This window comes from Malaya genurostris, chromosome 3, assembly GCF_030247185.1.
Source record: "Malaya genurostris strain Urasoe2022 chromosome 3, Malgen_1.1, whole genome shotgun sequence".
Lineage (NCBI taxonomy): Eukaryota > Metazoa > Arthropoda > Insecta > Diptera > Culicidae > Malaya > Malaya genurostris.
The window spans coordinates 106,357,431-106,372,693 of record NC_080572.1 but is presented as its reverse complement, the minus strand read 5'-3'; the positions used below and the strand labels follow the sequence as shown (position 1 = coordinate 106,372,693).

The 15,263-nt window shown below is 37.8% G+C and overlaps 1 protein-coding gene across 1 annotated transcript; it reads left to right on the top strand.

Annotated features, from left to right (window-relative positions):
* The first annotated feature begins 6,677 nt into the window (after positions 1-6,677).
* On the top strand, positions 6,678-13,040 carry LOC131435348 (uncharacterized). Its single transcript, XM_058603141.1, has 4 exons — positions 6,678-7,173; positions 7,234-9,474; positions 9,533-11,906; positions 11,978-13,040. The coding sequence occupies exons 1-4, from the start codon at positions 6,855-6,857 to the stop codon at positions 12,984-12,986; spliced, it is 5,943 nt and encodes a 1,980-aa protein (XP_058459124.1). The 5' UTR covers positions 6,678-6,854; the 3' UTR covers positions 12,987-13,040.
* Positions 13,041-15,263: the final 2,223 nt, after the last annotated feature.

The following is a 15,263-nucleotide window of genomic DNA, read 5'->3' as shown; positions in this document are numbered from 1 at the left end:
ATTAACACGGATAAAAATCTATTCCCGGAACCATGAGTAAAAATCATGAAATCATGGATCATAACTATCATGAATAATAAATCATGATTTCATGATCAAAACGATTGATATCATGAACAATAACACATCTTTTATGAAAATTTTCATGATATCAATCATTTTGCTCATGAAATTTCATGAGAAGCCATGGTCCATGATTTCATGATTAAAAAATCATGGTACCGGCAATAGATTTTTACCCGTGAACGATTTCTGCAACTAAAGACTGCAAACACTGGACCTAGGGACGTCAATTGCGCAGCAAGGTATTGAGGTGCGTTACAGCCAACCCCGATCTTTCGATCCGACATGTGGCCAGGAGCAGAGATGCCATTTATACAGATTTATCTGTATTATACAGATTCTAACATGCGCTACAGATTTCATGCAGATTTATACAGATTTTCTCAACTTAATACAGATTTATACAGATTTCACAATAAAATTGGAAAGAAAATAGTTTTTTTCATCTGAGCTCTCTCCGGTAGCTCGAGACGAGAAAAAAGTTTCGTAATCAATGAGCAAATCACAAACTGATCTGAAAATCTTAAAATGGTGTTGGTATTTGAAGTTGAGCGCTTAGATCCAACATCAACTTACTAAGACGAAATTATGAACGTATATGAAATCGAAATTGTTTTTAGTTGATTCTGATTGTTGATGAAAATTTAATGAAAATTTAATTTTGTACTATATTATTGAATTTCTCACTATTAAACCAAGAAATGTTGGAATAACATTACCTCATCTTATTTTCATTATACAAAATTCGGTTTTTTGGTGAATACAGATATATACAGATTTTTCATTCAACGTAATACAGATTTTCTATGAAAATATCTGGCATCTATGGCCAAGAGGTACAAGGTTACAAGTCGTACAAAGACAGTAAACATCCGAACCGGTACATGAAGCAGAAATAAGCGTGGCCGTGCGTAATTTGACATTGACATTGGTCCTGAAGTCAATTTTGAATACTTGCTCGTTTCTGTCGTTAAATTGAACTTATTTACTGTTTAGCTTAATTAAATAAAAGATTCTATTCTTTTGAGATTTTAGAAAAATATTCAATTTATCCATCGACTCGATACAGATGGTACAACCTGTATGATTCAGCGCAGTCCCATAATAAAGTCAACCAAGAGTTACATAGATTCGAAATAAAAAAAAACTTGAATCTTAAGTATATTTAAGAAATTCTAAAACCATGCTATCTGTTTTGAAGATATGATAATCTCGCTATCATGACCCGTTGTCTTAAAATCTCTGTTATTCAAGATATTCAAGAGGTAAATCTCAAATGGCTTTACTGGCTAAACGATAGGAAAAAATGTATTTCCTTGTAGAGTGATTAAAATCAACAAATTTAAAGGATGAAAATAGTCTACAGGTTCGACTTCAACTTCTGTGGTTTAATGTTTACTTGAGCGATTCCAATCATTTCGATTTTTCAAATCTGTTTTTGTTGGATAAAAGTACACTGATAATGGCTTCACGTCAGAACGAAAATATGAATAAATTTTTGGCTCTCACATTTTAGGTAAAATTATTACATTCAAATTTCTAGCTATCACATTTTTGAGAGTAAAGAAATGTGAAATATGTGCGCGTCAAAATAGCAGCACTGCGCGCCAATACAATTGACATGATATGTTCAATGTAATGCCGTGCGATGGCGAAGCTGACCTGAATCTGAAACAATTAATAAGCAACACAATAATGTTGTATATTTGCTTGATATCGTATATAGAATTGCGATTAAAACTAACCAGCCTTACATACTGATAGCTTCTATAATATCACAAAAGGCGATATATGTTGCTTCCATAATACAGATATTGATAGCTTGATTTCTGAACTAGTTATGTTATCCTAAGACACTATGTACAAATGTCAAAATAGAAAGGCAGAAAATAGAAATCGCACAATTAAAAATATGAGATTTATTATCAAACATTCACCAGTTTTTTTTTCTTTTTCATCATTAACAAAACAGAAACGTAGAGATAGAACAATAATTGCATTAATTCTGTAATGTGATTACCCTCTATCTACATATTTGGTAATCAATTTTTGATATTCCGGAAAAAACCGAAGCAATATATCGGCATTATAATAACATTATACTAGTTCGAAAATAGTACTAAATTCATATTTATACCATAAAATATGATGCTACGTTATTGCAGTATTTTTTGCATTTAAATTTCAAATATATGGTTTAAACGCAATGTTAAAGATGAAATGCAACAGTGTTAATTTCAAGCCAGTTCAGTGCTATACCTAAATGGTTACTTGAGCGGTATCTTGCACAAGAACATTCAAAGTTGAACAAATACAAAGCTTCTGCACAGTTATGTCGCTTTTTGAGTTATGTTTCATCCCATCCAAAGTAGTTCGATAGGTAAAACGAGTTGCCTGGATAGAAGAACGTTGCGGAGTCATATTTCTAGATTTTCTTTTGTCACCCGAAAAAAACCCGACCAAATTCTTTAACCCGAACCCGACCCGTACCCGTTGAAAATTTAAACAAAATCGACACCCGTACCCGACCCGACCCGAAAAAACATATTTTTTCTGTACCGAAACCCAACCAATACCCGTCGGGTACGAGTTCGGGTTGATTTTCGGGTATGACTACCCGAAACCCAACCATCTATAATGTAGAGGAATTGTTTCAATAGTCATCTCATTAGTCAAGTCAGCATGTTTGCTAATTATTCGGCCTAAAATCATCGGTCCTAACAAACAACAAACAATATTACTGGTCAAATTAAGAGAAAAATGTGTAATACTTCGTTTATAGCTATAGCTACGCGAAAGTTCGATGCGATTACACCTATTTTCATCTTACCTTTCAGCCAATGCATCCCTCTTAGAAAAAAAAAGTTCAACGGTGGTCCTTCGTTGGTCCAATACGTTGGATCATTGGTCCAATGAAAGTCAATCGTTCAACGGGAGGCCAACACGGGACCTTCGTTTGCCGATTTTGGAACAGACCGTTGAACCGAATGCCATTTTTTTCGTTCAACAAACCCGGCAGTCAGAGGTCCATTGTTGAGCCATTTTTCATATGAGGAGTTGGAGCCCCGTTGGACTAGTTTTACTGGAGAATTTCTGAAGTTTTTTCCACTTATTTTTTTAAACTAACACTACATAACAGATCGGCTGAAAAGGTCGTATCGTTTAATAGAAACACACATTTTTTTGCCAAAATTCGTTTTCATTATTCAACATAATTGCCATCAGAGGCGATACAGCGATTATAGCGATCTTCCAACTTTTCGATACCATTTTTGTAGTACAATTTGTCGTTTGTCTCAAAATAGGCCTCAGTTTCAGCGATTACCTCTCCATTGCTTCTAAATTTTTTACCAGCGAGCATTCTCTTGAGGTCTGAGAACAGGAAAAAGTCACTGGGGGGCCAAATCTGGAGAATACGGTGGATGAGGGAGCAATTCGAAGCCCAATTCGTTCAATTTCAGCATGGTTTTCATCGACTTGTGACACGGTGCATTCTCTTGATGAAACAAAACTTTTTTCTTCTTCAAATGAGGCCGTTTTTTTTTAAATTTCGTCCTTCAAACGCTCTAATAACGCTATATAATAGTCACTGTTGATGGTTTTTCCCTTTTCAAGGTAGTCGATGAAAATTATACCATGCGAGTCCCAAAATACAGACGCCATAACCTTACCGGCCGATTGTTGAGTCTTTCCACGCTTTGGGTTCGGTTCATCGCGTGCAGTCCACTCAGCTGACTGTCGATTGGACTCCGGAGTGAAGTGATGGAGCCATGTTTCGTCCATTGTTATATATCGACGAAAAAAATCGGTTTTATTTCGATATAACAGCTCCAAACACTGCTCAGAATCATCAATTCGTTGTTGTTTTTGATCGATTGTGAGCTCACGCGGCACCCATTTTGCACGAAGCTTTCTCATATTCCAATTTTCGTGAATAATATGTCCAACACGTTCCTTTGATATCTTTAGGGTGTCAGATATCTCGATCAACTTCACTTTACGGTCATTAAAAATCATTTTGTGGATCTTTTTAACGTTTTCATCGGTAACAGCCTCTTTTGGAAGTCCACTGCGTTCATCGTCTTCGGTGCTCATATGACCAGTACGAAATTTTGCAAACCACTTACTTCGCCCGGTGCAGAGTCTGGATAACACTCATCAAGCCATTTTTTGGTATCGGCGGCAATTTTTTTCATCAAAAAGTAGTGTTTCATCAACACACGAAATTCCTTTTTTTCCATTTTTTTCACAATAACAAAAGTAGCTTCACTCAAAATGCAATATCTCACAAACTAATAATCAGACAGCTGTCAAATTTATACACGTATCTTTTGAAGGTTGGTACTAACTAAACATGGTATGGATTTAATTCTAGTGGCGCCCTCTCATAGAAACGATACGAACTTTTCAGCCGATCTGTTACCTGCACACTACTTCTACTTCACGTAGAATAACAACAAATTTTCTTTCAAAATAAAGGTAACACCTAATTTTCACACTATTTTTGCAAGGGAAAAAACAATAACAAACCGTTCCAGCAAACTGAATGAATATTTCGTGCAGTATATCGTTCAACAAGCGCTCAAAGATCAACAAAATAGAGCCGCTTGCCGAGAGGGATTGAGCAGAGGTGGCACCCCTCTTAGAAAAAAAAACTACAAGGATCAGCCCCATGGGATTGTTCGAGCCATTGATGTGGAACAAGGCAACCAAAATTTCTAATGATCTACAATCAAACAGTTCAATCAATCGTCACACTTTTGAATTCGCAAATGCATGAGAGTCTGCTTAGATTGAAATTTATTAGGAACCAAAACCGAACACGCGAACCCAGAATATAGACTTTATTTGTCGTGATTTGTATTTGTTTTGTAGCCGACAAAATTAAATCAATAGCTCAAATGTATGCAATTATATGTTTGTACACGATACGGATATCGATATTTAAGCTTGCGATACGGATATCGATATTTAAGCTTCTCTTCGCCAAACGTGTGTTCAAGTTTTGTATGCAAGCAGTTATTTTTATAGCGTTTCTCTACCATTACAACCATTCTGCGATTTCGGTTGAAGCGAGTTTCTTATTATCAATCGAGTTCATCTTATATAAACTGGAAATTAATCTGAAGCACTAAAAATTTACCCAGGGGTAGTTGTCAATTTCTCAGGCGAAACGACATAACATGGAATTTTATCCGAACTTGCATGACACAAGATCAGAGCATACCAATTAAAGCTTCAAATCGTTTTATGGCACTTTTTGTCTTGCTGTCTAGCAACAACCTACCCCTAGCATGCCACTCATTGGACTGAAACGTTAGCTATAATTTTGCTTATATTTATAGATTCGCGTGCTTCCAGCAGCTGTGCTTTAGCAACGATTGACCAATCAGAGCAATGCTTTCCCTTTGATATATCGCTTACTCTTCCAAAACCGTCGACTATGGCAGAGAAATCCAGTATGCCGGAGATTTTTTGCAGACAAAATAGGACACTACTAGCTATTAATCAACATTTCAATGATACACAATTAAAAATACATGTCTATAAACATTCAAATCAATACGTTGAAATATTTCCAATCAAATGGTGACATAATATTAATAATTTATATAAAATTGACTGAGCTGTAATTGTTCAAAACCTGACCACATTTCTACATGTATTTTTCTTGAGTTTCTAGTTTGCACGCCTATATAGAAATCAAAAATGTGTTCCACATTAAAACGTTCAACGGTGGTCCTTCATTGGTCCAATACGTTAGATCATTGGTTCAATGAAAGTCCAATCAATCGTTCAACGGGAGGCCAACAAGAGGCCAACCTTCGTTTGTCGATTTTGAAACAGACCGTTGAACCGAATGTCATTTTTTTCGTTCAACAAACCCGGCAGACAGAGGTCCATTGTTGAGCCATTTTTAACATGAAGAGTTGAAGCCCCGTTGAACTAGTTTTATTGCAGAATTTCTGAAGTTTTTTCCACTTAGTTGTTTAAACTAACACTACAAACCTGCACAATACTTCTACTTCACGTAGAATAACAACAAATTTTCTTTCTATGTAAAGGTAACACTTAATTTTCACACTATCTTTGCAAGAGAAAAAACAACAACAAACCGTTCCAGCAAATTGAACGAATATTTCGTGCAATATGTCGTTCAACAAGCGCTCAAAAACAACAAAATAGAACGGCCTGCTGAGAGGGACATCTCGCTCTGACTAATGGTTGGTCCTATATGAGATGAACGGTGCAGCTGAGATGATTAAGACAACAGTTTTCTTGCATACGAAATATATTTTTAATCAAATAAACACATTTAATTTTGTTGCAACCGGTTTTTTTAAATAAAATTTCACAAATTGGTATTCTGAAATTATCGATAACTCGTTATGGAAAGAGTTCAAAACCGTTTGTGGCGCATTCTTTCGTTCAGTGCATGCTCTCAATACATCAACCCACGTCCAAGTTTCAAACCTGTTCCCAGTATCAAGTTCTCATTCATTTTTATCGTTTGGTTATACTTCGATCAATGTCCGCGTAGAGAGCGTTCCGTTCATTGTGTGTCATGTATAAAGCAAAATTCCTGCACCTTCGTTTACCAACAAGTTCACATTAGTGTGCGTGAAATATCTAGTTATTTTTATTAGTTCCATCTTTCCACTTCGATGACAGTTCTTCCAACTTAGCACATTTCGGCCGCATGGTTTTTTGGATTTTCTGTTGCCTGTGAAAGTTGTTCATTGTTTCATAGAAATATTACTAAAATACGTTCAGCTCATACCAACTGAAATATGACTACTACACCGAAAAAGCGGAAGTCGATTTCCGGTGAAGATTGCCCTTTAAAGTCGAAGAAAACTAAGGTTGAGAATGATCAACAACTCAGCGGTACTAAACTTGAGAGAAAGAACAAGAAGTCCAAACTAAAGAATCCTAATTTGGAAAAGGAGTTCACTTCTCGAGATGATAGACGGACTACAAATATACTAAACCACGATAATTCCAAGGGAAGCGAGGAAAGTGCAACAGGCGACAAATGTTCAATTTCAAGCAATAAAGTTGTCGAAAACTTCCGTCAAAAGCTTAACCAAGGATCCGTTGCTGTTGATGGTAAGTGAAATCATCACTGAATTTAGATGGGAATGAAAATGCGCAATTGTTCAATTACAGTGATTCGCCACTTTGCCCAATCCATGCAACAAAATCCATCGTATGCCGTCGACTTCATCCGGGCCGGAGGCACCTTCAAGCCACTCATGAAGATTCTGGATTCGTTGAACGCGGAAAAGTTATCAGAAATAGCAGATCTTTTCCATCTGATGCATTATATTCTAATAGAATGTATAAATTATGACCAAACGCATACTGATTACGCTGCGAAATGTGTCAAAAGCATTCTTTCGGATCATAAACCTTCGATTGTGGCTTTGCTGAAGGGACAAACAAATGAGACACTTCTCATTGCGGGATTTCGTATATTGAAAGCTATTTTGCTAGTAGATCAAAACTATGGAAAGGAAATTTTGAAGCTGCTAGACGCATGCCTCCCTGATATGGATATGAAACGATACCGTGAAACATCTGTCAATGGAATCGAGGAATCTGTAAGAGGAGTCTTTGTTGATTTCAATCTATGCTTTCTCATTGACACTAAGCCGGAACTAGTACGTGGTTGGTTAAGTAGGTTTCAGTTGTTGAACCCCTTGGTAATTAATCTGGTGTATGATAATGCTGAAAATGTAATCTTAGTGATGAAGACCTTCCAGCAATACATTCTGGAAGCACCAGATATTGATAAATACATATATAGAACTACTTTCAGCATTGATATCCTTAAGGCCCTGGTCAATGTCTACGAGTGGGTTGGACCAGCCAGGCAGAAGGTGGATTTACAGGTGAAAAATACGGTATTGAATGCAACTGAAAAAGTGGTGGTACCATTGTTGACCTCGAAGAAATTTCATCTGGTGCCGAAAATAGTGGATCTAGGTCGTGGCGCATCACGACACAAGCATATTTTACTGGCATTGAAAAATTCTCAACTGGGCAAACAACAGAAAAAGTTGGTACTGAAAATATTTGAAGCCTGCCCACAGGTTCTTCCTGCAGTTTTGGAAAATTTTGGCGCATTGTTGAAGACCAGAAATCAAGAACACCGAGAATTTCTATTAGAGATCCTGCGATTGTTGAATCCTGGGGAAGTTGTTAAACATTTCAACACAGCAGATGCTAAACAAGTATCAAATTTCGTCACAAAGTCTACCCTTCCCCGAACCATTTTGGAGCTCATCTCCACATCGATAAATCAGAAAGCAACCGGTGCCTACTGTCTCGAGTTTCTAGCTGTTATGCTTAGTCAGTGCGAAAAGTATCTCCAGGAAATACCAAAACTTACGAATCTTAATCAATTTGATATCAAAAAGATTAGGTTCGATGTTATAAATCAAATTCTAGGTTTGTTTCCTACGATCGATGCAATCATGACCCTCATGATCTATCATCGTTCGAACAAGAACGCTGTGAAACCGTACATTGCCATGGAACACGCAATGGATATTTTGCTGGCCTGTATTCGTACCTTCCCAGCTTACATCGAAAGTTCATCATTCATTACGACGTATCGAAATATCCTCAATTCAGTCTATCGGAACGAGAAAATTCAACATGATTATCTTGCGTACGAATTCAAAGCCATAAAAGTGGTAATGGCTCTTGAACCTCAATCGATCGCGTTCAACTCAGAATTGTTCCCATCGGTTCTGAAGCTACTCACTAAAGTGTATCTTTATGGAAGCCAAGAAATGCAGCGCGAATCTACCACGCAATTATTAACCCTTTTCTGCAACACCAACTTGTTCGGAAACAACCCCACCGAGATAGAAATTTGGTTCCAATCGTTACACCACGTAGATCCCACTCTTGTTTCTGAGTTGGTGTCGCGATTGGCAATCTCAATCCGTCAAGCATCACAACGTCAAAACTTGCAAGTGAAAAAAAATCATTCACTCGTCAATGAAGCATTCGAGAAAAATCAACGAATCGATTTGGAGGAACTGTTTCAACGCGTCGAATCAGAATCATCCGGACAGCTGGGACAGGAAGAACCGATAGAACTTCCGGTAGCTGACAACTTTCTGATCTATATGTTTGATCCGGATACATCCAAACCGGCCGAGTTTTATCCCTATTTGGAAGCGGTAGCGTTAAGATACTTTCATCTGCTGCCACATCCGGAAATAGTGCAGCACTGTGCCCAGGGTATTGACGGTCAAATTCGTAAATATTTCACCAAATGGATTGTGGAAGGTAAAGCAAAACCGTTAGATGGTTTCGGAGAACTCAGTTCCCTTGGCAGGTTGAGCCGCTTGTTGCTAAAGAAAGAGCAGGTGTCGGAGGACGTCCTACCGGAAGGTGAGTTGGTGTTCTGGTAAATGATGAAAAAAAAATTGCATTTTAATTTTTGTTTTAGGACCTATGAATCGATGTGAGCTGGTCTACCTCATACATGAGACAATTTTTTATGCATCGCGTTTGATCGAGCTAGGTAAATTTGACTCGGATTACTCCGCCGTGTGTTCGTTCTATTTAAAGTGCTTTCTTGAAAAGCTCCACGCGGAGGAGGCTGATTTAGGTGAAGATGATAGAAAAATGGGAGAAGTGCTGAAAAACATATTCTGCCACCGACCAATCTTGTACCAATACTTCACGGTGACTAGTCGTAAGAAAGATAAAACAGCAGTTGAAATGCACGCCCTAGTTACGAATTTTATCTACGAGCTGATTAAAAATCTTCAATCGATTACTAGCTTTTCGCAATATTCAATGCTATACTCGAACAAAATAGTAAACGAAATTATTTCCACATCGTCTCCGCTGGCGAAGAATGGGACTGAGTTGAACGTAGCGCTGGTCGATAAACTACTGGAAGTTTTTCAGCTAAACGAACGACATTGCATTAGTTTATTGAAACATTATTCGCAGTTGACTCATAGAGATTTCATCAATGAGAAGAACGAGAAAACATGTCATTTTAATTTGCTCACGATAGGGCTGCAAAAATTAGCCGCTACCAGAGATTGTTTCCTGGAACAAGATGTCATGAAAAGTCTCTCCCGAATATATATTGATTTAATCCGGGAAAATGGAAATGAATTAAATTTGGAGAACCTAGAAGTAGCACTACTGAGTTACTTGACATCGTTCAGTCACAATATTGGTCACTTAGAGAAGGACATTTTCCAATGTTTCTTTGAAAGTAAACGGATGGGAAAACCCATAGTAAAATTGGCGACTTTCTTGCTCGATCGTGGAAACCGCTTCGACTCCACTCTACTAGATATGCTTACGACCAATATTACAAAGAAAGAACTTGTTTACCCGCTAATAAATGTTGCTTTCCAGAAAGGTATTTTCAAGGAAAGCAACGAAGATCACAAGAAAGTGTTGGCCATAGCATATAATGAATTCAAAAGTGGTATAAACAAAACTATTGAAAAACCCGGTAAAGCAGCTGTTATCTACAAGGAAAACACATTCGCGAATCAACAGCTGATTCATTATTGCATGCCAAAAAATGAATGCGTTGATTTTGCCAAGAAAAAACTTAAAATCGATTCGTTAGAAATATACCAGCTAAAGCTGATGATGGCAATCTATAAGAAAGCTTTTGAAGCAACGAAAGGTGATCCGGTTCAGGTCAAGATTCTCTACTTGAATGTGTTCAATGTACTTCTGCAGTTTTATAATATATTATTGAAGGTGGCAGATTTATTTAAAGAAATTGAGAAGCTTAACGAACTCGTGTTGGCAACCTTCTCGTGGGTTCAACTTAGTAACAAATGCAAAAATTTAGCAAACACAAAGTACCAGGAACTGACAGTTACTGCTAACTGGTCTAACTTTTGTAAGTACAGCTTAAAACTAGGAATCGATATTCACAAAAGTGCTTCCAACCCAAACCGGCATGACGAACGACTTCACATACTGATGAAAATTGCAGCCGTGTTAGTTGAGCTATTTTACGAGGACAATGGCTCAGCTTCGGAATTGACAAACTTTTACGAATTGGCCTTGTCTCATTCTCGCTTTCTTGATGTTCTGTTAGTTCCTTTCCAATTCAAAATTAAAACATCTCTCGTTCATTTGCTGCTCACGTTGGCTCGCAAAAACCACTCCGTAATGGATAAAAAGCATATCCCTCTACTGTTGGGCTCATACGGAGCCACTCTAACGGAAAGTAACCGTTTAATACTAGCACTAATTCAACACTACGAGCGATCCGACATCCACATGCATGAGTACCGACCTTTTGTGTGGGGTGATGCTGCTATAAAAAAATTCTCCCTCGGTCAGGACGCAACCGAACAGCAATCTTTATTCCGTATATACAACTCCGAAGTTTTCTCCTTGCTAGACAGAGAAAAATTGATTACAACTCTGAATTGTTTTCCCATCTGGAGAAAGCTAGATGCTGTAGCGCAACTACCGGAAGTGAATTTCGATGATTTGACTGGAAACGACCGCAGGCTTGGTCGATATGTTCCCGTTACGGATATCGAACAATTTGTTGAGGAAAGATACCACAGAAACCAAAAAGCCACAGTCGAACTGCTTGAACACTGTGCTGTAAAACGCGAAATAGCTGCCAGAGTTTACGATCCCGCTTTTCTTCTACCATTACTGGGTTATCTGTTTGCGCCGGAGAGCTACGACATGCTAGGTTTGGCCGGAAAATGTGGAGCTCTAGCCATTCCGTTTGCCTGTTTGGCCAGCGTAGATGAACAAATGCGAATGGGTGCGGCCAGTGTTATCCTGCGGATCAAGGGACACTTGGAACAATCAAGGTATATACGATAAAAAATCATGTTTTTTTTAAATACAAATATTAAATTAATGCAAATTTCCCTCTTTTCAGAAAATTTATCGATTCTAAATTTTGGTTACACCTTTTCACGTCTGTCCAAAACGGCCTTGCCACATTAGGTAACAGCAAATCCAACACGGGTAATGATCTAGCTGATTGTATGAAAAGAAAACTTCCAAAACCAGCATTTCTGCCGAGCCTTTTTGTTGGTGAAACGGTTTTGATCCTTCCGGATGTCCTCAGCGAATTGCACTCAATGCTAACTCATTACTTTCTACTGAAGGAAACTTTCGATTTTAAAGCTGTACCAAATTTTTTGGTTATGTTCCATAGTTCAGATGTTAAGCATAACAGTCATCGTGTGTTCATTATGGAGACCATCTATAACGGGATCAAAACGCATGACGATTTCATGGTCCTGCGTGTTTCACCAGTGATACGAGCTTTGATGGACTTCTACGGATGTGCTCTGTCAAACCGGGACTTGAATATACTAATCCTAAATACGTTCAACAGTATCGTAAAGATTCCAAAGTCCTGCGAAGTTATGGTCAACGCTATTGGGTTCATCACGTGGATTAGTATGCGTATCGAGGGAATCGAAAGCTTCCATTTTGACACGATTGAAGCATTCCTGGGTATCATAAGCAATGCATGGTACTCAGCACGGATCCTTCAACAGCACTACAATATGAAACAACTCAGTCAAACTATTTTAATAATTGTATTAAAATTTGTTCCCTTGCTGTCTACCAGAAGCTCAAGTAAAACGCTGACAAGATTTGTGAATTTGATTGAAAAGACCCTTGAGGTAAACGAAACCAACATCAAGTTGATTAACAAGCAAGTGCTGGAGTTGATTCTAACATACTTTGAGAAAATGTTCGAACAAGAATTTTGGTACGTGCAGTACATCAAATCCAATGGCAATGAAGACTGCGAGCGATGTCAATCTTTAGGAAAGAAGTTGAAGGCGCAAAACGTTGACGACGGTACAATGTATATCATACTTACACTTCGAAGGATTGTTATTCGTTGGCAGAAGTCGCAGAACACATGAATTATGGAACATTATTTAGATCCATAGAATATAACCATTTATTTTGTATATATTTACTATCGTGTTTTTTGTCTTTCTCATATAGAAAGGTTATGCAATCACTGTGAAAACCGACTTTTGAACCAAGGCCCGGAAGGCCGGGTGTCTTATACCATTCGACTCAGTTAGTCAAGTACGCAAAATGTCTGTATGTGTGTATGTATGTATGTAGCATTTTTGCACTTTTCTCGAAGATGACTGAACCGATTTTCATTTTATATTTAAATGAAAGTTCTTGTAACCCCACACAAAGTTCCTAAATTTTATTTTGATCCGACTTCCGGTTCCGGAGTTACAGGATGATTAGTGAAAAAAAAATCTTATTTTAACTTACTTCCTCACTTTTCTCAGAGATGGCGTGACCGATTTCAACAAACTTAGATTCAAATGAAAGGTATCATAGTCTCATACAAAACTGCTAAATTTCATCCGAATCCAACTTCCGGTTCTAGAATTATATGGTGAAGTGTCTTCAAAATTGGATACCGTTACTTGAAGCGGCGAAACAAAACACCTAAAAATGTCTTAACTTGCCTCGAAATTATTCCAATCGGTAGCCATAGACAACCAAACAATCCGATTCCGGCTATGCTGGTCCTCGGTTTCTGATTCCGGAAGCATCGGAAATAAAAAGTAAAATAATATCTTGCCTCAAAACTATTCCAATCGGTAGTCATTGTCAGTAGACGGCCAAATATTAATTTGGCTTTCTTATTTGTTCTTGGGTTTTTGATGATTTGTAGCCATAGACTCAAAAATGGATCCCAGTCACTTTTCATGAACCAACTTCGATTATACCGGTTCACAGATTCCGGTTTCGGAGGTACCTCTTTTCGTTTCTAGAGATGGCCTAACCGACCTGAGTACTGTTTCACTCTGTAGGTTATACTAGTTTATGGACAAAGCTTTTTGTTTTTTAGAATCAAAGAAAATTATTTTGAAGAATACCACACATTTATATATGCGAATATGTGAGACATGAGAAAGGCATCATTGCACCACTAGGTGGATTAAAACAGGTTTTTTTGTTATTTAGTTGTTTATATGAGTAACTCCCAAACTTTGTTCGTTTTTCGTCCTTTTCGGAAAATTGTTAAATACAATAGAGAAAACCCTGTTTTAATCCACCTAGTGGTGTAATGAGGCCTTTCTCATGTATAATATTGCGGTATTCTATTCAAAAATTTTCTCTTCGATTTTTGAAAGAAACCAAGGAATTGCTTGTGCATTTACTAGTAAAACATATATAATAAAACAGTGCTTTGCTCAAAGGTCATCCTTAAGAAAACGAAGCTCCACTATTATATGCAATTCCGGCACCGGAACCCGAGAGCCGATATAATTGAAGTCGGTTCGTACGGCCACCAACTAACATGACGTACAAGCTCTACTAGTTTTTATTCAAATGTTGAAGTTTTTATACGATTTTGTCACCGTACTCTAAACGACGATTTAAATTTTTTGTTGAATCCGAAAATATGCAGTAATTATTGGTAGGACCATAAGACCTTTCATTTGAGGCCAAGATTAAGAATAACGATTTTGAGTCCAGTTTACAACAATTTTTACAGTTTTTGTTTCGCCGGTTAAAGTGACGGTGTACAATATTGAACACACTTTACTCTGTAACTCCGGAACATTAAGTCGAATCCGGATGAAATACACAAATTACGTATGGGGCCAAAAGACCTTTCGTTTGAATCTCAGTTTGTGGAAATCGGTCAAACCACCGCAGAGAAAAGTGAGTGAGATCCATTTTGGTAAATATGACCACTATTTCCGGTGCTTCCGGAACCGACCGGTAACCAGGATAGTCGGAATCGGTTTGTTTAGTTGCCTACTGATAATTGCTATCGATTTGTGTAGTTTTGAGACCAGTTTAGAAAAAAATGTACGTTTTTTATTTTGCCGGTTTAAGTGACGGATACAATATTGAACATACTTTACCCTATAGCTCCGGAGCCGAATGAAATTCAGGAATTCCGTATGGGACCATGAGACCTTCCATTTGAATCTAATGTCGTTTTTCATTGAGAACACTCGTGGAGTGTTTTGCTCGATTCGTGCAGTGGGGCAATCAAAACAGGTGCACGGTGTTGCACTTTCGGGGCAATTCGCGGGCAACTATTTTGCACCCCCCCACAATCGGTTCAGCCATCTCCGAGAAAACCTAGTGAGATTATTTGGCACACACACACACACATACACACACAGACATTGCTCAGCTCGATGAACTGA